Source organism: Periophthalmus magnuspinnatus, chromosome 11 (assembly GCF_009829125.3).
Source record: "Periophthalmus magnuspinnatus isolate fPerMag1 chromosome 11, fPerMag1.2.pri, whole genome shotgun sequence".
Classification (NCBI taxonomy): domain Eukaryota; kingdom Metazoa; phylum Chordata; class Actinopteri; order Gobiiformes; family Gobiidae; genus Periophthalmus; species Periophthalmus magnuspinnatus.
Genome location: NC_047136.2, coordinates 19,630,902 through 19,653,505, shown reverse-complemented (window position 1 = coordinate 19,653,505; position 22,604 = coordinate 19,630,902). Strand labels below are relative to the sequence as shown.

The 22,604-nt window shown below is 41.5% G+C and overlaps 1 protein-coding gene across 1 annotated transcript in view; it reads left to right on the top strand.

Annotated features, from left to right (window-relative positions):
• Nucleotides 1-22,604, top strand: part of LOC117378497 (cytoplasmic dynein 1 intermediate chain 1) — a 65,004-nt gene that overhangs the window by 29,020 nt on the left and 13,380 nt on the right. The window contains exons 7-10 of the mRNA XM_033975108.2: nt 1,700-1,798; nt 7,239-7,407; nt 10,537-10,636; nt 11,024-11,149. Coding sequence (XP_033830999.1) covers nt 1,700-1,798; nt 7,239-7,407; nt 10,537-10,636; nt 11,024-11,149 — 494 coding nt within the window. The remainder of the gene's footprint in view (nt 1-1,699; nt 1,799-7,238; nt 7,408-10,536; nt 10,637-11,023; nt 11,150-22,604) is intronic.

Genomic DNA, 22,604 nt, shown 5'->3' with positions numbered 1-22,604 from the left:
AAGTTTGACTAATCCTACTGTGCGCTGGTGTGTATTGGGTCACATGTGTTGGGCTTTTTAGGTTCCCAAGTTGAATTTCAGTTTGTTTTCTTTAGTTTTTTTTGCTAGTTTACCTTTTCCTAGCTGGTGTACATCATAGAGAATCTTGCTGATCTTTGTTTGTTCATGTATGTATATTTCTCGGCAAATTACAGAAACAGTGTATCCATGTTTACTGTTCACGCTTTACTCACACAACATTGCCAAACTGGGACTAAATGCACAACTTAACCTGAATTGGAAAAACCTATACTATAACAAGCCCAAACCAGGTTTAAAATGGGATTAGACTTTCACTTTTGTACTACTACTACTGCTACTACTACTACTAATAATAATAATAATAAAAACAAAATATATTTCCATTTTGACTTATTAGTCTTTTCAATAAGAGCACAGAGAATGGGGCAGTGACAAAAAGTATTGTATATAATAGCAATAACGATTTGTCATTATCTGTATTGATATCGGCCGATACCAATACTGGAACCACTATATCGCCCATTCCTGAAAAAAGAATCTAAGGCAGTCATCTGGACACTGTTTTAGAGACCAAGACGTTTTGACTTCCATCCAAAAGTCGTTTTCAGTTTTCATGTCTAAAACATTGTCCAGATGACTACAGTTGAAAACTTAATGACTTGGGTTAAAATAAAGACATAATGAACGTTTTTGAAATACAGTTGAAACCTTTTCTAGTATTTTGTAACTAATATTACAACGGTGATATACTGGAACTTTTGAGGTTACTACATTTCTGTGCTCCAGTAGTTTACGTTTCACCAAGCTACAGTGATCACATTGTCCTCCACATGAAGATCAAGTGTAGCCACATGTAGGAGACAAGTGCAGTGTTAGCTTAGGTTTCAGCCGAACCGTTGACCGTGTTCAGTAATAGGGCCGTGTTTGTTTACCTCTCTCTAGTTGAAAGTACTCTCTGATGGTGCCAGTGTAAGATTATGGAAATCCTTGTTTTCTCCAGCAGACCTGTGTGCATTTCAAGGTCCAATAGTGACTCACGTGAGCTTTAAGCCATGTTATAATGTCATGTCATGTTAACAGCTGCATTTTAGGAAAATGTAATCGAAATATGCAGAGTCTGTGTGTTCAACATGTGTGAAGGAAACAAAATATCAATCCAGGTATGTTTTTGTTGATGATACAACATTATAACACATTATATGATAGATATGGTAGATAATAGCATAATATTGGCCCTTTAAACCAAATGTGCTCCAATGTCAGGCAGACAGGTGCGATGCAGTCTGGGAGCGATTACTGTGACGAGTTTGTGTGTGTGCGTTGTGTGTGCGTGTGTTGTGTGTGTGTGTGTGAAGGGTGTGGATCTGTCACTGAAATTGCTATATAAACTTATTCAGTATACGTGAGACGGATGATAAGATTTGAGCTGTAGAAGGTTGAATAAATAATTTCTCTAACTCATGACAAATGCAAACCAAATACTAAAGTGTTTTATTCTGCTATTTATTTATTGCACAATATTGCATATTTAGAATAGTTTTTGAGACATACAGTTGTATGTTTCAGTATTATCGTCTATATTTGCTTCCCCAATACATCGCACTTCAAAATGTGTTACTGTGACAGACCTAGCCCCCTCTCACCTGATAATGCTATGATGCTGTGCTCTGTGTTACAGTGGAGGAGGAAGAGGAGGATGAGGAGATGATGGAGGTGAAGCCTGGCCTGGTGGAGATGGAGACACAGGATGAAGATGAAGCAAAGGAGGCCAAAGACGGTAAGGACCTGTGTAAAGTGAAGGTGAAATGAAAGTATCATAGCCTTAATTACAGCAAAATTACAATATATCAATAATTCCTTTTATGAACATACAGATCCCTCCAGTGTTTCTAAACAGAATGCGTGCATTTTAAAGGCTGGTACTGTTCCATACATTATCTTAGGGTGACCAGATTTTCAAAATTACAAACTGGTACATTCCCGGGCTGGGATGACTGGTATAAATAGATGATCATATTTTATATATTTTATTTCATATATTTTTTTTGATTTTTATAAGTTTCACTTTCATTTTCTAAGTCCCCTCCCTTTGCTCTCCATGCTAAGTCACCCCCCTGCCCCTTCACAACACAATCAGCGTGCATCCCACCAGTGACATTGTAGTGTATTATGTTGTATCGCTTTTGTATCTTTGTGGAAAATGTCCGTGTGGAAACATGGGTGACATAAGCTTGTTGGCTGAGCTCTGGATTTGATCGTACTGCTAAGTATAAGGGAAGTTTGAATAGCGCTTGGGAGAGATTGCTAGATTACTCAAACATACATGGATTCAATTTATTTATCTATATAGCACATTCAAAATACAGGCAAAAACAATAAAACACTAAAATATTCTTCCTAGCTAGAATCAAATGCCAAGGAGAAGAAGTGGGATTTTAGCCTGGTATTAAACAGTGCTACAGTCTGAGGATCTGACAGGCAGAGGGAGGCTGTTCCATAGTGTGGGCGCTGCCACAGTAAAAGCTCTGTCTCCTCTGGTTTTGAGCCCAGCCCTGGGCACGGCCAACAGGAGCGGGTCAGCTGACCTCAGGGCTCTGGCTGTAGTACAGGGCTGCACTAACTCCCTCAAATAAAGAGGACCCATAGAGTGTCGTCATTTAAACACCATCAATAACATTTTGAATTGCACCCAATATGAAATAGGAGCCAGTGCAGGTTGCACAGCACAGGCCTGATGTGCTCTTGTCTCTTAGTTTTTGTGAGTAGATGAGCTGCAACATTCTGTAAGCACTGCTTGGAACAATAATCGAGACGCAATGTTACAAATGCTTGGATTGATTTTTCAAAATGTGCTTGGAGAAGTTAAGGCTTTGGTTTAACAAAGCCTCAACTGAAAGAAGCTAAACTTTATGACAGAGCTAATGTGCTTGTCGAGCTTGAACACTGAATCCACAATCACCCAAAGATTCCTCACTGCAGAGCGATAATAAGAGGACCCAAGTCAGGCCCAAGCAGTGGGTGGGTTTGGCCAAATACCATGATCATGATGAAGTTTGTGCTAATCTAAATCTGCACACCCCTGAGACAGTCCTACAGAGCTTTCAATTGTGGTCTGGCTGTCATTGGCAGATATATTTGAATGTAATTGGCAATACAATGAAATACCACATGGTGCTTTTTTAAACATCACCCAGGGGAAGCATGTACAGAGCAAAGAGGGCCGGTGCTAATGTAGAACACCGTAGAACTGGGGCACACCTTACTCTAAGGCAGTGGTCCCCAACCACCGGGCCGGGGACCGCTACTGGGCTGTTATGCATTTGCTACTGGGCCGCACAAAAACAGTAAATAATTTATCAGCGACCTTCTCTGACGTAACTTTCGCCCGTCCCTCATGACGTGCTAATAAGCTTGTCCGGAGATATATAATGAAAATCCTGATAAGAAATCGCCACTGAAATCTATTTGATGTAGTGGCAAGTACATTATCTGCTCTTGTCTCCGCGAGTACTGTGTACTGTTGAAGATTACGGTGTTGGGATTTAAAACAAGATTGGAATTTTTCACCAATTTTGTTCAGATTAAGGTAAGCCTGGAGTTGGTCATATGCAATCTTCTCTAAAACCTTAAACACAAAAGGCAACTTTTGAGATGCGTCTAAAGTTATAAAGAATATTTGGGATTGGACTTTTTGAGTGGCTGGACCACAGCATGTTTCAGGGCAGTAGAAAAACAAGAAGATATCAGAGACACGTTCACAGCATTAGCAATATAAGGTCTAACAGACGACTAGGAATAATATCTAGTGTTAAAGCTGCATGGATGACATCTAAAACCTCTTCAGGTATATTTTTCATGTGAGAACAACGTTATAACATGGTAGAAATCTCCAAAAAGTCAATTTTGCTTAATACTGCCTATTTAATGTCCAGCCCAATGACTTACACAGTTTCATCATGGAAAAAACTCAGATACCCCTCTCTAACTCATAACTTACGAGGCGGTTGGTCAGTTCGAGTGGCATGTCTCTGTATCAGATAAGGGAGGGGCTGTGGGGGACAGGGCCAGGGAGGGTCAAGCTGTGGGGGTCTATGGCATGTACAGGTCAGCCCTAATTAAACCCTCTGTGCTTGAACTTCAAAGTCACTGAGACAAGACCAAGTCCATGCACACAATGTTATAATGTTCAGGGTGTGGTCAGTCTGCACAGCTCATCTTCATTTTCAAAGTAATTTTTGGAATGCTCCTGTTAAACGAAGAAAGAACAACACAGAGTCTTAGTAAACTAGGCATGTGCAAACTAAGACTGTAATCTTAAACCATGTTTTAATGTTGTTCCACCTTGTTATGTAACGCAGTGGTAGTACTCAAGTTAACAGCTCCTTTTACCTTTTATCCAGTAGAGATTGGTAATTCCAGGGCTGAAATTATTCAAATGATTCTAGTGAAGGTGTGTGGAGTATAGGTTGCACTAACTTTGCACCTATGATTGCTAATAAAAACTACTACCACACATATAACCACATTTTTAACAAACACAGATAAGCCTCATCTTATATACATTAAGAATTTACTTTTCAGACATGTTAAAAACTTCTTTACTCACAAGTTATTTGCACCCCGCAGCACAAATAAGCTCATTGATTTTCCGGTAGAATTTACTTTCACTATAACATGAAACAAGAGGATCAAAACAAAGCAACTTGTGCTTGGTCACAGTGACAGCTCGGTGGAGAGGCTGTAGTTTGTCATCACTGCTGATTTAAAATGAGTGAGTACATGTTCATACATGTGTAATATTTCCATGGCTGTTTCTTACCCCAGGCAGTTGAATGCCTCTCCTGGTCTGCTGTAATCAGACTGCGCTGTTAAATGCAATTGGTAAGCCAGTAATCTGGTTTTCCTGGCATGTAAACGTAGTGTGTGTGTGCGTGTTAGTGAGGTCAGTGCGGGCACCTCTGATCTACAGTGGGCGTGTCTGACAGCTTCTCTTTATGGACTTTTAACTAGTGGCTGGCATTCAAACAGGGCCATCATGTTTAGACCCCCTTATCTCCCAACCCTCAGAACCTGGAGCTATAACACTCACATGTTGTGTTTTGGTTATACTGCATATTAAATGTGTTCTGTCAAGTATAAATAGCAGACTATTTTAAAGTAGCAGTGTGATTCCAAGCAGAGGAGATAGAAGCTAAAATTGCGTGGATCTTAGAGGCATATTTTGAAAAGCGGCACACATGAAGGAGTCAAAGGTCAACAGATTCTCCTCGCAGGCTCATTATGCGTGAGAAGTGCAGCGTTTATGTGAAATCATGTTTTATTTCACAGGGAGTTGTTTCTCCAGCTGGCAGGGAAAAGGGTTTAGGTAATGTATCTTGGTTACAGCGATGTCATACGTTGTTCTTTATATTAAAAGAAATGCCTTTAAAGTTTGTATTAATTTATTATTATTTAAATTGTTGTACTGTAAGTCAATTGATAAATTTAATAGAGTGTAAACAACAAAACAAACACAAGATTCAAGAGTAGTCTGCATTGGATTAAAGACAGTGTTTACTTACCTACTGCAGATAAGAATTATATTGATAAATACATGATCAACAATATTGGCTTTTAACCATGTTATAACAATGATTAAAATACCTGGATTTTATTTAGCTTCATTCACATTGATCTGATGAATTCTTTTTAGGACGTCCACTCCTTCTGAGTATTCACAAGATACTCAGATTCACTTTTCCCTGGATTGTTAGGTCACAGGTAAAAGCCAAAGATCTCTTGCACTGTCCATCGGCATCACTGGTTCATCTTTCTGCTGGTTCATCTCCTACCTCTCCTCGTCTTTATTAGGGCTGGAGCATGAATATGCGAGGACGGTAACTGGTAACTTTTGCAAACATCACCAAATTTAAACTGACCAAAAATAGCATTTGTGTATTTTGATGACCTGGACACAATAATATGTTCATTATATTTATATCTTTGAAAATGGTTCTTCAGCGCCCCCGGTAATGGTAAAGCAGAGAGCAGCAATTTCTTATCAAATATCAAGCCGAAGTTGATAGAACACCCTCCCACTGAAGTGCACCTTTCTGTGCTCGCAAGGCTTGCGTGGGCCCTTCATCACTGCTTACAGTTTTAATACTCTACTCGCTTCCTCTTGGTCACATCATCCACCAATGTGGACTCATTTCATTGCTATGTTGATGACACTCAACTTTAACCTTCCACCAAAACCATTACTCCTGCTACCACCTTCACCCTCTCAAACCAGCTCTTTGTCATAAAATCCTGGATGACTACAACTTCCTCAAACTCAACTGCAACAAATATAAAATCACCATCAATCCCAAATCTCGCTTCCGCTCCGCACAGAATTTCACTCTCACCATTGACGGCCATACAGTCCCCCCCCCCCCCCCCCCCCCAGATCGGACTGATTCATCTTCAACCCCACTTCCCCTTCAGAACCCACATCTGTCACATCACCACTGTCAAAGCCCCCCGTAACCAGGCCCCTCCGTATCTCTGTGACCTCCTCCAGCTCCACTGCTCCTCCCACCGCCTCCGATCAGCTGACTTAAACCTTCTCACTCCCACAGTCAAACCCAAGCAAGACATTGGGGGACCGAGCCTTTGCCTTCACTGCCCCCAAGCCTCTGGAAATCTCTTCCCCTCCACATCAGAAACTCAGACTCACTAAACATCTTCAAAAAAACAGCTCAAAACTCACCTGTTCTTCATAGCGTTCTGTCATTGGGTCCTTAGGCAAGACACTTCACCTGAATTGCCTAGTATGAATGTTATTTATTATTATTATTATTATTATTATTATTATTATTATTATTATTATTATTATTATTATTATTAAAGTAGTCATTATTTTAAGTTCTAAATCATGAGAAAAGCAAAGGTACTCAAGAGCATGTTTAAAGGACAACAAATACACAAATAATGCAATAAGCTTCCAAATTATGGTGTGAAACTTACATTATAACTTCCAAATTGTGGATAGTGCAAATCTATTTGTGGAGTAGGCAAGTGTCCTGTGCCTAAATGTATTGTCTTTTATGGTATTTATCAATAGGAAAATAGTTGGCCAAAATTAAATATGACATTGATTTTTCCACCTTCTGAATACAGATATCATACACACAGACATTGCTACAGCCTTGATCCTAGTGATGACCCGTGTACTGGTCTCTGTGTGTCCCCAGGCCCGATGTCTCTACTGAGGGAGCTCACAGAGGAGGAGAGGCAGCAGATTCTCCACTCCGCAGACTTCCAGAGCTTTTTCGACTGCTCCATCAGGGTCATGGAGAGGGCCCTGGCAGAGGACAGCCACATCTACTTTGACTACAGCGGCCGTGACCACCACAAGGATGGGTGAGACCAATGTGGTAGAAATGTACTTTTGTGAAGTGTCTCTCCACATTGTGCAGCTTTGCCGTCGCCACAGTCGCTCCACAGATGAGATACACACAGGTTTCTTTTACAGTCGTAAAATGTGTTGTAAAAGTGATACTTTTTTTCCTGCCATGGTTTTTGGAGTAAGAAACTGCATTCAGCGCATCTTCACAGCACTCACGAGCTGAGCACTGGTTTTGTCACACAAAATAAAATTTTAGATTCAGCTCATTAGTGAGTTTTGCCATATTTAAAACTGGCCAGCGGGCGACTCATGTGGTCCTTGGGGACGACTTGGTTTAGACTAATGTTGTCAAAATACTAAAATTTCAAACTCACTTTCGAATAATGTCATTACTCCAATACCAGTTTCTATATGTATCCATATCGATACCTGCTCAAATGAGTATCTAGACTCCGTACTAGTTTTAATATTAATATTATTATATATTTAATATTAGAGTCTGATTTTCAATACATTTCACAACCCAAGTTTAGACTTTTACTAGCTGCTTTCATCTAGCTTGATTATATCTCTCTGTAGTTTTTTTTAATTTTTTTATAGGGAGGGATATCAATCTGGTCACCACTCCCTCTGTCGCCCCTCGAGACAGAGCCAAACACAACTATCCAGTCAGATTACTTTATTTCAGTGGCACATGTGAAATGAAGGACCTCATTGGCCACCCACTATTGGTGGGGAAAGGGCTGAAGACATGGAAGAAATATCTAATTGTGATTTTTCTGACAAGCACGCAATTGCCATTAGATTTACAATTTATGTTTTAATTATAGGATTCAAAGTTCACATTTTACACTAAACTACAGGCTTAGCAGTTTTATGAACGAGACAGGATATTTTGTGGTTTGTGGAGGAAATTATGACAGGCCACTTCAAAAAATTGCAGCCTTTGCGGTTTGCTAATTGCGCCCATTCAAATTGTGATTTGGATACGATTTTGATTATTATTGCAGCCCTGTGATACATTCATTGAGTCTGAAATAAAAAAAAAAATGCTGCCCCTATAATATTTTTTTCCTTTCTTTTTGCCTCCTCAATGTAATTATTTTTTTTTTCCCAAACACCGTTCCAAAATTTTGTGATTTTTTTTTTATTTGTTCAGGGGATCAAATTCATGCTCAAAGAGCAGAAGAAAGAAGAAGTTAAAGCCACAATGCACTCAGTAACAGACTTTTTTGATTGGGGTGACCTGAAGAGTCACTGTGCCAAATTTCACATTCTTCAATGAAACTAATGAAAGTTGTTTTATTACTTTGAAATTTAAGAAAATGCTGACATTTTGCATTAGGATAACGTTCGGTTTCCATTGTCATTGTGCCAACTTTCTCATTATTCCATGATACTAATATTTTTCTTATTAATGGGAAATCTCCCATTAATAATTACCACCATCAGATTAACACTGGCGCTTTTGTGCATTACTCATCATGCACCTTCTCGCTGGGGTCACCCACTGACTCCCATTGCTTTCCATTCATTTTAGCAGTTATAAATATGAGCACTGATGCCTGCAGTATGGGTGCTTGGATACTACCCTTAATGTTTAATCTCTGCAAAAACCAATAGGCCCTATGCCCTGTATGGGCTCAGGCATAAGTCCTGTTCACCTGTTGTCCCTTGCATCCCAGCTCTACAGTGGGCCGTGTGTTGCGTTGAACATGTGTGCTGCCTTGGTGTCTTTGAGCCTGATTCACCGCAGGCTGTGTCACCGCAGGGACCCTCTGTTCCTCGCGTGTCCCCACTGAACTCACCCTCTCTGGGGCTGTGGTGGTGGATCATCCCTCTGTCATCTGGCTCCATGAAAAGTGTGGTGTCAGAACTAAAGAATGATCTACTCCCCTGGTGCTCCTCTGGTCTTCTGCTGGGGGAGAACCACACTCACTTTCAGACAAATCACACAGGAACTATCACGTTTGACATGTCTTTTATTGGGATACTGAACCCATTAGTCTTATTTATTTAGTCTACATCCTCATAGGCACACTACCAGTCAAAAGTTTGCACATGTATTTTTCTTCTTTATTTTCATGACTGTTTACATTTTAGATTCTCAGTGATGCATCAAAACTTTGGATGGACACACGTGGAATGTACTAAACAAAATAAACTCAAAATAATTCCAAATCTGTTTTAGATAACAAGTTTGGCTTTGAACCCTGGGTTGCACTTTCATCATTTCTTTCCCCTGACACAGCAGTGAGGTAAACCATTTCAGGAGACTTCATCATGAACCTTACTGAGAGAAGGCCAAGGGTTTGCAGAGCTGTCAACAAAGGGTGGCTACTTTGAGGATTTTAATATAAACTATTAAATATATTGAGTTATTTAGCTACACTAAATGAGAAGGTGTGTCCAAACTTTGACTGGTAGTGTATATTGTAAAAGCAGCTCTTAAGGTCAAAATGAAATCTAATTATAACCCTGGGCTCAGACTGCATGTGGTGCAGCTCTGGTCACCACAAGTATTCCGTATATTTACAAATAGTGAGAAGAGCTCAGATCATTCGCCATGCAATCCGATGGTGCTGGCGGAGGTGTCATGGCAGTCCGGATTAATTCCATTGGGAGTCTATTTTTGTCCGACGCCGGAGCCCACCGCAGCCTTTTCCCTTAATAAATATATAGTTATCGCGTGAAGTTGTGGTCTTGTGCATGCAGCTTCAAAGGCACAACAGCTCAGCAAAGCACCTCGTGGGGAGTGTCCTACTGCAAGACCATACCCAGGGTGAAAGGGGCTTAGGCTCAATTCTTCTCCAGGTGCATTTTGACCTGGGTATACCCTGGTCAAAATGGGACAAACTATACCCAGGTTTAGTCTATGTGCGGTTAATTAGCCTTCATCACCTGTACCAAATTAATCTCATATGGTTAAATACATAGTACACAAATACATTTACATCTATCTGACCTCCTCATCTGCATGCACCTTTCTCACTATCTAACTTCATTGCACTGCATCCATGAATCTCTACTTTGATCTTCTTGTTTCTTGCTGTATTTAACCTCAGTATTTTTCTATGGTCTTTTATTATTTCATAAATATTTCTTAACTTCTTCTCAAAGTCACAGTTGTTGTCTTGTCTCAGAGACGTGTCGGGGGGCTCCAGTCTGTCCTTCTCTCGGGTCTTCTATGATGAGCACTGGTCCAAACACAGAGTCATCACATGTCTGGACTGGTCTCCTCAGGTCAGTCTATGCCACCATCTTATGCTTTTAAAGTGAGATTTAAACATAAAATAAGCATATGAACAATAATGAATAGTTTTAACTCGTCACAGCAGCTTCTTTTTGTCTGAAAACAGGATGGAATTGTGAGTGTTAAAATTGACATCTCGTAACAATCCAGTTTGCAGCTCAAGGTTGCTAGTTCCATTCTCAGTGCTTGGAGTACCATTTTGAAGTAACCTGTCCTTCTGTGCAGTATAATAGAAGTATGTTTTCTTCTGTGTAGTATTTGGAATATATTTGAAGTATGTTCTCCTCCTATGTAGTACTTGGAGTAAATGTGAAGTTTTGTTTTTTTTCTCCTCTGTAGTACTTTACTAGAGTAAAGTATGTTTTTCTTCTGTGTAGTACCCAGAGCTGCTGGTGGCCTCCTACAACAACAACGAGGATGCTCCACATGAGCCGGATGGAGTGGCTCTGGTCTGGAACATCAAGTTCAAGAAGGCCACTCCAGAGTACATCTTCCACTGCCAGGTGCTGATACCACTACACATGTACTTTTACTGAGTGCTGGGTCGGCTGAAGCGCAGCCCGTGAGAGCTTTCAATGCTGCTTGCAGCTTAATTTAATAAACTAAATATTTTTGTAAAATGCATTCCTACATCATGGGTCCCTGGTCACTGACGGGCACTTCAGTTACACAGTCATGCTTTCACGGCCTTAGAAAACTAATAGGCCATTCCCCAGCTTCTGGTGCTCAGGCCTAATTATTGTCTTAAAGAGGGGGGGTTTTACTTGTATGGAGTATTAACTGTTCACGCATAACACATTTAGATCACTTTACTAAGTTATTGTTTTGAAAATGCTATATTCACTGAAAACAATATACTAACATGTTTTACAACGTTTTTGTTAGTCGTCCCTCACTTTGCTCTCTGTACCCGTTCAGAGCACTATCACAACCAAACCAGCGTGCATCATGCTAATGAAACTACTGCACATCAGGTTTGTCAAGTTACTGTCGAGACTTTTGTATCATGTTTTTGTATATTTATGGAGAATTGTCCTGTGGGAGCATGGATGGTGTAGGTTTGTAGGTGGAGCATTGCACAGAACCTCACAGCTAACCATAAGGAGGGTTTGAATAGGACCTGGGAGAAATCATTAAAATACTCAAACAAGCATGGATGACATCTAAAGCCTCTTCAAGCATGTTTTTGATGATGGGTTGGTCCCTCATCATTATAACAGTATAACAGTAGAACGGTAGAAAGCTAAAAAATAAACAATTTTGCATAATACCCCCTCTGTAAATTAGCATTTCATGACAAAATCCAAACCTCTGTGCACTGACTGTATCTAAATATAAGACATTTCACAAACACACAGCCAGAAGTAAGCGCCATAAGCTAGGATCATCCACCCTTCTTTACTCCTCTTTCTGTAAATGCTGTTCCAAAGCTGTGCATGCAACTGAAAATTCAAGCATGCGAATACGAGTTATGTGCAAAGGGATAAAAAAAAAAAAAGTACACTGTTATACTATTTGAAAATCAGGTACCCCAGTAACACTGGCAAACAAAACTTAATGCCTAAAAATTGAAGTAAGCACAAACATAACCCAATAAAGTGGTTTCTAATGCAAACAGTACTTGGGCAGAAACTTTTGCATGTGCAGTGACCAGATTTATTTAGCATATTTCTTTTACTCTATACAAGAATGCAAGTTGTTAACGTGTTTAATTAGTGGAGTGGTTGACTTTATGGCTTTTCAGTGGGGTTTGGTATGGTTTTGAATGGGGTTTGGGTGGGTTTCATTGGGTGTGAGGGCTCTGGAGGACTGGGGCGGTACTTCCATGTGAGCGACCACTTCCCCACACAGAGCTGACCACACACAGGCTTCTATCATCACACATTCCCCAGACCCATCTCATGTGTGGAGATTTACAGAGAATTTACTGCCGTGGTCACTCCGGTGGGAACGTCCACACGCACGCCTCATTCTTGTAAACAGATAAACATTTTGGATTCTCGGAGTTGGCAAACTGTGACAATCTAAAGTCTCATTTGAATTTGAAGGCTTTTTAAAAATTAATAATGATTTTGTATTGTATCGTAATTCACTCATCAAAAGTTATGTTTTGCTCGGTTTTATTCACGCGTGTTTAAAGTACATATGACAGGTTTTTATGTTGCTCTAATTATGGTTTGGTGGTATAGTACCTGTGGTAAATAGTTATCATAGTTTTATATGGCAGTGGAAGTTTGTGGGGAAAACGTTTGACAAGAAAAGTACAAAATACAGGAAGGAGTTCTAAAATGCACTACCTCCCATCCAAAGGCATTTGTCTGACAAATTAAACCTTCATTTAACAAAATAAAGGAGTTATAATGCATTATTCTATGAGTCTAATCATAACTATGGTGTAATTTTGTTTTGGCTCTTGGTACTATTATGGTTGCTAGATAGCTGTTATAGAATTACCACTATCCTGTAATCCTGTATTGTCCTGCGTTGGAGGAGAGAGCTAACTTGGCCAATAAGATGGATTCTCACGGTGTTTAGGAGAAACTCCCAAGAATTCATCTGGCCCAGCTCCTACTGTTGCAATTATCCGGGTTCACGATGGTTCCAACCAATCACAGGACAGCATTGTGGTTTAGGCGGAGCCAAAGGTGAAGCATCCAAGTGAACCAACACAAACATGGTGATATGGAGGTGATATGCAGGTACACACCTAGTTTAGCAAAAATATGAGCTATGTGAAAAATGTGCACATCCCCATGTTGTGGATGGGATATCTTTTTTCCAGAGCACAGATGTACAAGTTTTTGTTTTTTTTTTGACTTGTTCTGCTGTTGTGACACTTTGACCGATCAAATTCAAATATTTGTCATGAATTTCTGCCTTTTTGTGAACACTTTCAGTGAGAAACACTGGATGAGCCTGGACTAGAATAGGCTTTGTATGTAAACCCGATGCCTTTGACGCCACGGTCTGAATGTAGCATAACACATTTATATTTTTGGTTTAAAAGTTTTAAAGCATCAAATATAAATGCCAGCATATCCCAAAGTATTCCTGAAAGCCAGAGTAAAGTATAAAGTATAAAATATAGTCGGTGTAGTTGGTGGTGCTCCTGGTGTTATCGGCGCCTCTGCTCTGATGACATACGGTCTCATGGTTATTACTCATACACAGAGCTGAGACTTTCCATACGCCTCATATGAAACACAGCACACTTCTGAATACTGTGGTGTGTGGTTTGGCCGAGCTGTGGACTCTTAGTGCAGGAGCAGACATGTGGACGAGGTGTTCAATTTCAGCTGCTAAAACACAGCTTTTATGAAAAGAATCAACAATCAAATATTACTGAATTTGTTCATATATTTATCATGCTAAAAATTAACAGCTCTGAGGTACGGTTACAGGTGGGACTCTTCCATAGAATTTGGGACATTATATGACATATTGTGAGATAAATCAAAATAATAAAATACTTGATGCATTTAATTTAAAAATACAATTCTGTGATCTGTAGACATAATTGGTTAATGCAGCAACACAAAAGGTCCTGTATGCATTTAAGGTATTACAATCACAACTGCCAGAGCTTTAACCTCCAGATAAAGGACAAAGTTTTAATCTGGACAGGCCATGCATGTGAAAATTCATTCACTGAGCTGCAGGGGCTGCACTAGAGCTGATTAATGATCGACTCCAGATGCTGAGGTGTAGGTAGTGACAATTCAAATCAGAGATAGACATTTTGGATTGATAATTAGTCAACAAAGTAGTCATTTTTTTTAATTCTAGTGTAAACTTGGTACATTTGCAGGGAGTATGTGCTCTCTCCAGTGGTCACTGCAATTTTAAGTATTACATGACATCACCCAGGACTGCCCTGATTCCAGATGAGAGTTTGAAGTGTGGATGTCTCTAAGAAAGTGCCCAGCCACCCTGCAGAGGAAACTCATTTCATCTGCTTGTAAAGACAATCTTGTTCTTTCAATCATTACCCAAAGCTTATGACTGTAGGTGAGGGTAGATTGAACAGTAAATAAAGAGCTTTTGTCTTTCGACTCAACTGTATCAGTGCAGATACTGTACCAATCTACCTATCAGTCTCTCACTCCATCCTTTCCTCACTCGTGAACAAGACTCAGAGATACTTGAACTTCTCCACTTGAGGCAGGGCCTCTCCACCCACCTGGAGGGGGCAAGCCACCTTTTTCCGGTGAAGGAGGAGGAGCTGATCTTCATCCCAGCTGCTTTACACTTGGCTGCAAACCCTGCCAAGGCATGTTGCAATTTCTAGTCTGATGAAGCCATCAAGACTGTCCATAAAGACAATGAACAGAACCAGTGACAAATGGCAGAGTCCAACATGCACTAAGAACAAACACCTCCTTATCAAGAGGACTCCATACTCTCAGAGGACCCCACAAAGGACATCACAAGGGACACGGTTGAATGCCTTCTCCAGATTCACAAAGCACATGTGGACTGGTTGGACAAACTCACATGAACCCTTGAGCACTCGACGGAGAGTATAGAGCTGGTCCAGTGTTCTGCAAACAGGACAAAAACCGCACTGTTCCTTCTGAATCCAAGGTTTGACTATTGTTTGGATTCTCCTCTCTAGTACCCTGGAATAAACCGGAGAGGCTGTGGAGTGTGATTCCTCTGTAGTTGGAACACAGCCTCCTGTCCCCCTTCTTAAACAGAGGGACCACCACTTTGGTCTGCCCGTTCAGAGGTACAGTCATCCAACAGTCTCACAACATCCAAAGACTTAAGACACTCAAGACGGATCTCATCCACCCTGGGCACCTTGCCACCAAGGAAGACTTGGCCTTGGGATTGAGGAGATCCTCAAAGTATTCCTTCCACCATTCGGCAAAATCCCCAGTCGAGGTCAACTGCTCTTCACCCACACTGAAAGCATTGAACACATCTGAGTGTCTAAGGCACACAGCCAGAGGTCAAATGACATGACAACAAAGCCTCTGGCCTAGGGTGTCCTGGTGCCACGTGCACTGATGGACTCTCTTGTGCTTGAACATAGTGTTGTTATGGTCAAACTGTGACTGGCACAGAAGTGCAATAATAGAACACCACTTGAGTTCAGATCGGGGAGGTTGTTGTTCCCAATCACCACCTCCAGGTGTCACTGTTGTTGCTGACATGGGTGATACAGTCCCACAGTAGAACAGTGGAGTCCCTGGTAGGTGCACTGACTCCAAGAAGGTGGGGTACTCCTCGAGTACTGGGGTACTCCCTGACCCAAAGGTGGGGGAATACCATGTAGATTATAGTGAATGACAGGGTCGCATCCTCTCATTCACTAGAATCTACATGTTATCTGTAACGCTAAAACCAAAACTAGCATAGGGATTGTGTTGAGCTGTCAACCCGGCTCCACACCTCCATCAGTCTTCAGACCAGCACAGCTCAGAGCAGAGCAGAGAAAGGGGGGGACTCTGGTGCTCTGAGCCCAGGATCATAGGGCTTTAAAATGTGTGAGCATGTTCGGCCGTTTAACCTCCACACCCCCAAGACCCCCCAGAGACCCTCCCCACCCTCCTCCTCTTCCCCCTAAACCCCAAACCACAGGCTCACCCCCTCCTGTAGCTCCTGTCTGCTTTCACTTAGCGTCAAACATGACAGATCCAGAACTGATTTACTTTAGTATTTATAACTGAAATAGACCCTGGAAAACACTTCTTAAAGCTGCACAAAGTAACTTTCCTGTTTCTCCCACTGTTTCTCTCCTGTCTTTATCCCCTTGGTCTCCCCTCTCTCCCCATATCCCTTTCTATCTCTCTCTTTCTTTCCCTCTCCCCTTCCCCATCTTGCTCTTTTTCTTTCACTCTCTATCCCCAGGTCTCTTCCTCTTCTGTCTCCCCCTCTCTCTCCCCGTCTCCTCTCTCCTCTCTCTCTCTGTACACTGAGGTCAGAAGCAGTATTTTCCCAGGTGCTGTGAGCGTGCCTTCCCTCATCGCCCCCACAGCCCCACCCCCTCCCCCCCTCGGGCGTCCCGTCTTGGCGTTCTCAAGTGGGACAGGCGACCACATTAAAGACCCACACCCCTCCCCTCCTCCTCCCTCACCCCCTCCACCCAAAAAAACAGATCCAAACCCCACCCGGCACCCTTCCAAGCACCACGGCTACTGTCCCGTCAGGTCTGGGTGTGTTTCGGATTAGCTGCGGGTGTTAGCAGATGTGGGGTTTACTGGCAGAGGGGCGCAGGACGTCTGGAGGTTATTGGATAATGTATGGGAGCTTGTTTCATTAGCTTAGTGTTCATCTTTACTGGAAGACATTCATGAAGTTATTTGTGTTCTATTTATGGGGGGAAAAATTTGAAGCACACACAGAAGTAATATTTATATTTGACATGATCTAAAATGGAATTCTTCAGAGGAGTTAATTTTAATTTTACAAGGAACTAAACACTGAATCAACGTCTTTTGCGACTAAACTGTGTATATGGTGTTTTTATAGCATTATCTACTGTTCTATCATGTCATTTATTATGTATTATTATTATTTTAGAGCAAACTAGAAAAAATTGGCGCGTTCATAAACAGTGTTTGAGGAGTTTCACCAATCACACTGTTCCTCATATGCCTAGATCCCTCCCCTCCTCCCCTCTCCATCTCCCCTTTAGTCCACCAGACCCTGTGCCTCCTCCCCCGTACATCTCCCCTTTACTTTTCTGGACCCCACCCCTCTTCCTCCCTCCTCAATCGCCCATTTAATCCTCCAGGTACTACACAGTTTAGCACCTCTATCTGAAATGTGGTTGTGGGTGGAGTTTAGGTGTTTAGTCCTACTTAAATTTTACCAGCAGTTGAACTCAAGATGATAATTTTTTATGAATTTATATATTTATTCATGAAAATTACTAATTCATTGTCACATATGAGATTGTCCCATTTTATTTTTCTATTTATTTGTTTTTTGTTTTTTTTTGCCACATTTTAATAGTCGTTTTAGCTGGTTTTAACTTCCCTTTTTGGTTATTTCCAGTGAAAGTTAACAGTTTTGATAAGGAAGTTTATCAGGCAGGGCATCTGATTTAAAACTTTGAATGTCATCTGGAGGAGTCTCTGTGTGAAGCAGGAGTGACGAGGCAGAGTTTCAATGCCAAACTATCTCTGAGGGGAGAGAGAGAGAGAGCCAAACCCTGAACCTGAGCCAGACCTCAGACTGGGCCAGAGGAACAAAAGCCAGGCACCACAGAGACAGATGGAGGGACGAGGGGAAAAAGGGGGAGCAAAAGAGAAGGGGAGCGATAGAGAGAGAGGTCTACAATATCAGGAGAGACCTGGGTGCCAAGAGAGAGAGAGAGAGAGCCCAATGGTGTCAAGGAAAGAGGCAGAGTGTGTATGCAGGAGAGAGAAATACATACTGTCAGGAGAACTGATTAAGAGAGAGAGTGGGAGCAATAGATAGAGACAGAGAGAGAGAGAGAGAGATCACCAGTGTTAGGAGAGAGTGAGATCATGGGAGAGAGAGATATAGAGAGCCCACTGGAATCAAGAAAATCAGGGGAAAGAGTGACAGGGGGAGAGAGAGAAACAAAGAGAAGACCTGATAGCATCATGTGAACCAAAGAGAGAGAAAGATTAAGAGAGAGAAATAAAGAGTCAGACAATCCAACAATGTCAGGAGAAGCAAAAGAGAGTGAGAGGGAGACAGTCTGACGACATCGATGGAGAGAGACCAGAAGAGAGAGAGAGAGAGAGATCAACAGTCTAAAAAGAGAGATAGAGACTAATGGTATCAGGAGAGAGACCAGGCAAGAGAGAAATAACAATTGTTAGAGAGATAGAGACTAACACCTTTAAATGGTTTGAAAGACAGAGGTGGAGAGAGGGAGAGACAGACCAGAGAGATAGAGAGCCCACTGGAATCAAGAAAATCAGGAGGAACAGATGGAGAGAGAGAGAGAGAGAAACAAAGCGAGGAGGAAGGAAAATTATGATGTCAGAAGAATCAAGAGCGGGAGAGATACCTCGGCGGTGTTAGAGGAGAGACATTGGGGGAAAGAAAGAGAGGTGCAGAGAGACTGGAAAAAGAGATCAGGGTAGAGAGAAAGAGAAAAGGGGAGGGGGAGAGAGAGAGACCAAAGAAGAGAGAAATAGTGTGAAAGAGATAGAGACAGGCAGGTAGAGAGACATGATCAGCACAGAGAATCGCACTCCAAAGCTTCAGATCCTCATGTCTACGCTCCCACACTGAACACAGGGGGCACTGTTGCTCCATAGGATTGTGAGTGTACAATTTGAGAGAGAGAGAGAGAGAAAGAGGGACTGTGAGGGATAGAGAACGAGAGATGGGTAGAGAGAGATGACTGATGTTTAGAGATAGACACCAGCAGGGAGGGGAGTAAGATGGAATGTTAGACAGAGTGTCAGGAAAGAGAGACACCAAGGAAGAGAGAAAGTGAGAGAAATAGAGAGTGTTTGTGTGTGTGTGTGAGAGAGAGAGAGAGAGAGAGAGAGAGAGATGAGATGAAGAGAAAGAGAGCCTGGAATTGCACCGCAAACCTTCAGATGCTCGTCAATGCCACCACACTGAACACAACTGCTGCTCTTTATGGCTGTTAGTGTACACTTTGAGAGAGGAGAGAGAGAGAGTGAGAGGTGGAGAGAGGTGGAGAGAGGGAGAAACCACTAGCCTCAGGAGAGAGCGAGACCAGGGAAGATGGAAAGCCCAGTGGAAGCAAGAAAATCAGATGTAAAAAAAAGACAGAGAGAGAGAGGGAAGGAGAATGGTCATGTCAGAAGAAATATGAAAGAGAGAGAGAAACAAGGAGAGACAGAAAGAGAGTATGTAGAAGTCAGAATAAACAGAAACAGAGAGACAGTGTTGTAGTGTCTGGAGATAGAGGAGAGAGAGAGAAAGAGAGAACCCACTGGTGAGAAAGATAGATGAGGGCAGAGAGAAAGAAGGAGTCTGGAATCACACCCCAAACGTTCTGATGGTCATATCCATGCTTCCACACTGAACACAGGGGGCACTGTTTGCTTGGGAGAGAGAGGAGAGAGAGGGGAGAAAGAGGGGAGACAGGGGAGTGGAGAGAGTAAACAACAGCTGGAGTGTCCTCTAACAGGTTACTCAAGAGTACTATCTTAAGACCACTCTTGTCCCAATCTACAGCGGGTCAAAAAGCCAAATACCTGCAGATGGGGTGAAAAGAAAGCTAATGCAACTGACCATGTTTAAAGATTTTTCCCTCTTCAAAACGATACATGGAGTTGTATTTTATAGGATTTTTGCTTCATTCATGCTTGTTTACGAGGTCCCTTGAGCCTCAGATATCAGTTTGATAAAATTTTATGCCACCTGTAAAAATCCAGAAGGTCCTGTGTCCATAAATCATCGCCAGATCATTATTACTAAGTGCTTATATTAAAGGTCACATATTACGCAAATTGTTCCTTCATCCAAAAACTTACCTGGAGTTGCATTTAGTTTAATTCATACTAGTTTGATGAATTCTTTTTAGTAAGTCCGCTTCCTCTAAGCACCTAAAAAACATGCAATTTTTCTTGTTACTTCACAGGTAAAAGGTGACATAACAAAGTCTCTTGTTTTTAAGAAATCTAAGGGATCAAATTGTGTTCATTACAACTGCATGCCTTCATTAACATGTCGGGGCATGTTGCTAATTCTAGTTGTTGGGTAATTTTACAATAGTAATTCCCTCTGCTACCAGTAGATGGCGACCTAATGCAGGTTACCAGGTTATTTGGAGTGCATCTATAGCAACAAGGTGTCTATTGTCAGAAGATTGTCAGAAGAAAACCGTTGATTATTACTCCTAAAACATGAAATACCAAAGCAAAGGTGCTCAAGAGTATGTTTTTAAGGCCTATAATAATACAAATATGCATAATGTTTATCCTTTAAAGAGGGGGGATTACTCGATCGACTTTTTGGAGCTTTCTACCCTGTTATAATGTTGTTCCCTCATCAAAAACATGCCTGAAGAGATTTTAGATGTCATCCATGCAGGTTTGAGTATTTTAGCGATCTCTCCTGGGCCCTATTTGAACTCCCCTAACAGTTAGTAGCACGAGTCTGTCCAATGCTCCGCCCATAAGCCTACATCACCCACGCTCCTACTCAACAATTCTTCATAAATATACAAACGCTTGATACAAAACTGTACACAACAACTTGACAAACTTGATGCGATGTGCAGTAGTTTAATTAGGATGGACGCTGATTCGGTTGTGGTAGCGCTCTGAAGGGGGGGGTGACATAGCACGGGGAGCAAGAAAGTCTACATGTGTAAGGTAGAGTTCTTTAGTGAAGGTTTTTTTTAAGGATGTGGTGATGGGTAGAGAATGAATGTGTAAGTCCAATAGGAAAAACTGATTAAAAACTAAGGCTTTGGGAGATGAATGTAGCAGAGTTTTTGACAGACAGGTGAGTTGACAAAAAGTGCTAAATGTAACAGCCTGTTTAAGAGATAGAACGGTAGAGACGGGATAATAGAGCACTGTATTGATGAGTCCTTGTTCTCCTGGAGCTCAGCCTTGGTTGGCCGCTTCTTCTTCTTCTCTCCTCTCCTCTACTCTCCTCCCCTCCTCTCTTCCCCACTCCTTTGTCTGTTCTCCTCTTCTCTCCTCCTCTCCTCCTCTCTCCTCCCGATGAATGACTGTGGTGGCTGGCTCAGGATGTGCAGAGACAGCTCAGAATTCAGAAGGATGTGGGCGGCGTCAAGAGCAAGCCGCAGAGGTCAAAGGTCACAGGGTCTTAACATCATCAATACAAGTTCAAACAATATGGATTTGACTCTTTTAACTGTGCGGGGAAAACTGAAAGTCTTTACAGGTCATAGTGTTTACAGTACTATTTAAAAAGTTGGCATTATTAGGTTGGTCATCACTGCCCAAAGTGCAAATTTAAGATAAAGAATAAAAGATTGTCATTGTTGCTTCGCTCCCCTCTCTTGTGCCTCTTACTGTGCGTCTGTCTGTCTCAGCTTCAGACTCCACATGTGTCTTAACCTCAACAGCACAACGCGCCAAATCAAAGACTGTAGGAACAGTTTAGAGTCCATAAAGATGGACTACACAATAGACTTTTTTTTTTTTTTTGGGACCGCCTCTAATTAGCGATGTTATGAGCAGAACAGCTGATGATCAGTTGAAATCTCATAAAAGCAGCATAACACTTAAGTCTAGGGGTGTGGACAAAGGTTTTAGACTGGAATATGACTGTTCTCTGGAGCGTTTGTCCACAGCCCCGTGTGAGGCTGCTGCTCAGACAGTAGCTCAGTGTGATGGAGCAGGGCCGGAGGCAAGACAAGTTTATTTGTATAGCACAATTTGTACACAAAGTAATTCAAAGTGGTTTACAGAATAAGAAAGACATTAAAATCACAATACAAACAAATCAAAACATAAATAATCATAAAAATTAACCCTTAAACCTTTCAGTTGTATGCACAGCTAAACAGAACCGAGCACACGGAGGAAACAGAGGGCCGGGGCTCCACAGAGAACCAAGTGATCAGACTTTCCGAAGTGGAAGTTTATGACAAGTATGGCATAAAAGTAGGCCAGTTGATATAGTCTAATAAGCATTTGCATGTTTTGAATCTTGTAGAGAAGTAGAACAAGGAGCTTTTATCCCATTGTTCTGTAGCCTGCTAAAAAATAGGATTTTTTTTTTATGAAAATAGGATTTCTTCACCAAAAACATCCCAGATAACAGAAGATTACATTTATTTTTATCGAAAGCTCCTGGGGGAGGGACCCTAGATCCCCCTCACCCTTCTTTTTTGCTCTGTCTCTCTTATTTAAAAAAAAAAAAGGTTCTTGTTGGTCTCTCAGCTCATACACATATACACACAGTTTTGCAGCTAAACCTCAACAGGCACACGCTTAAAAGTAATCTCTAAAGAAGAAAAAGCATTTTTGCTTACTTTTAAAACCCATGGATAAGTTCATTTTAAGCGATATA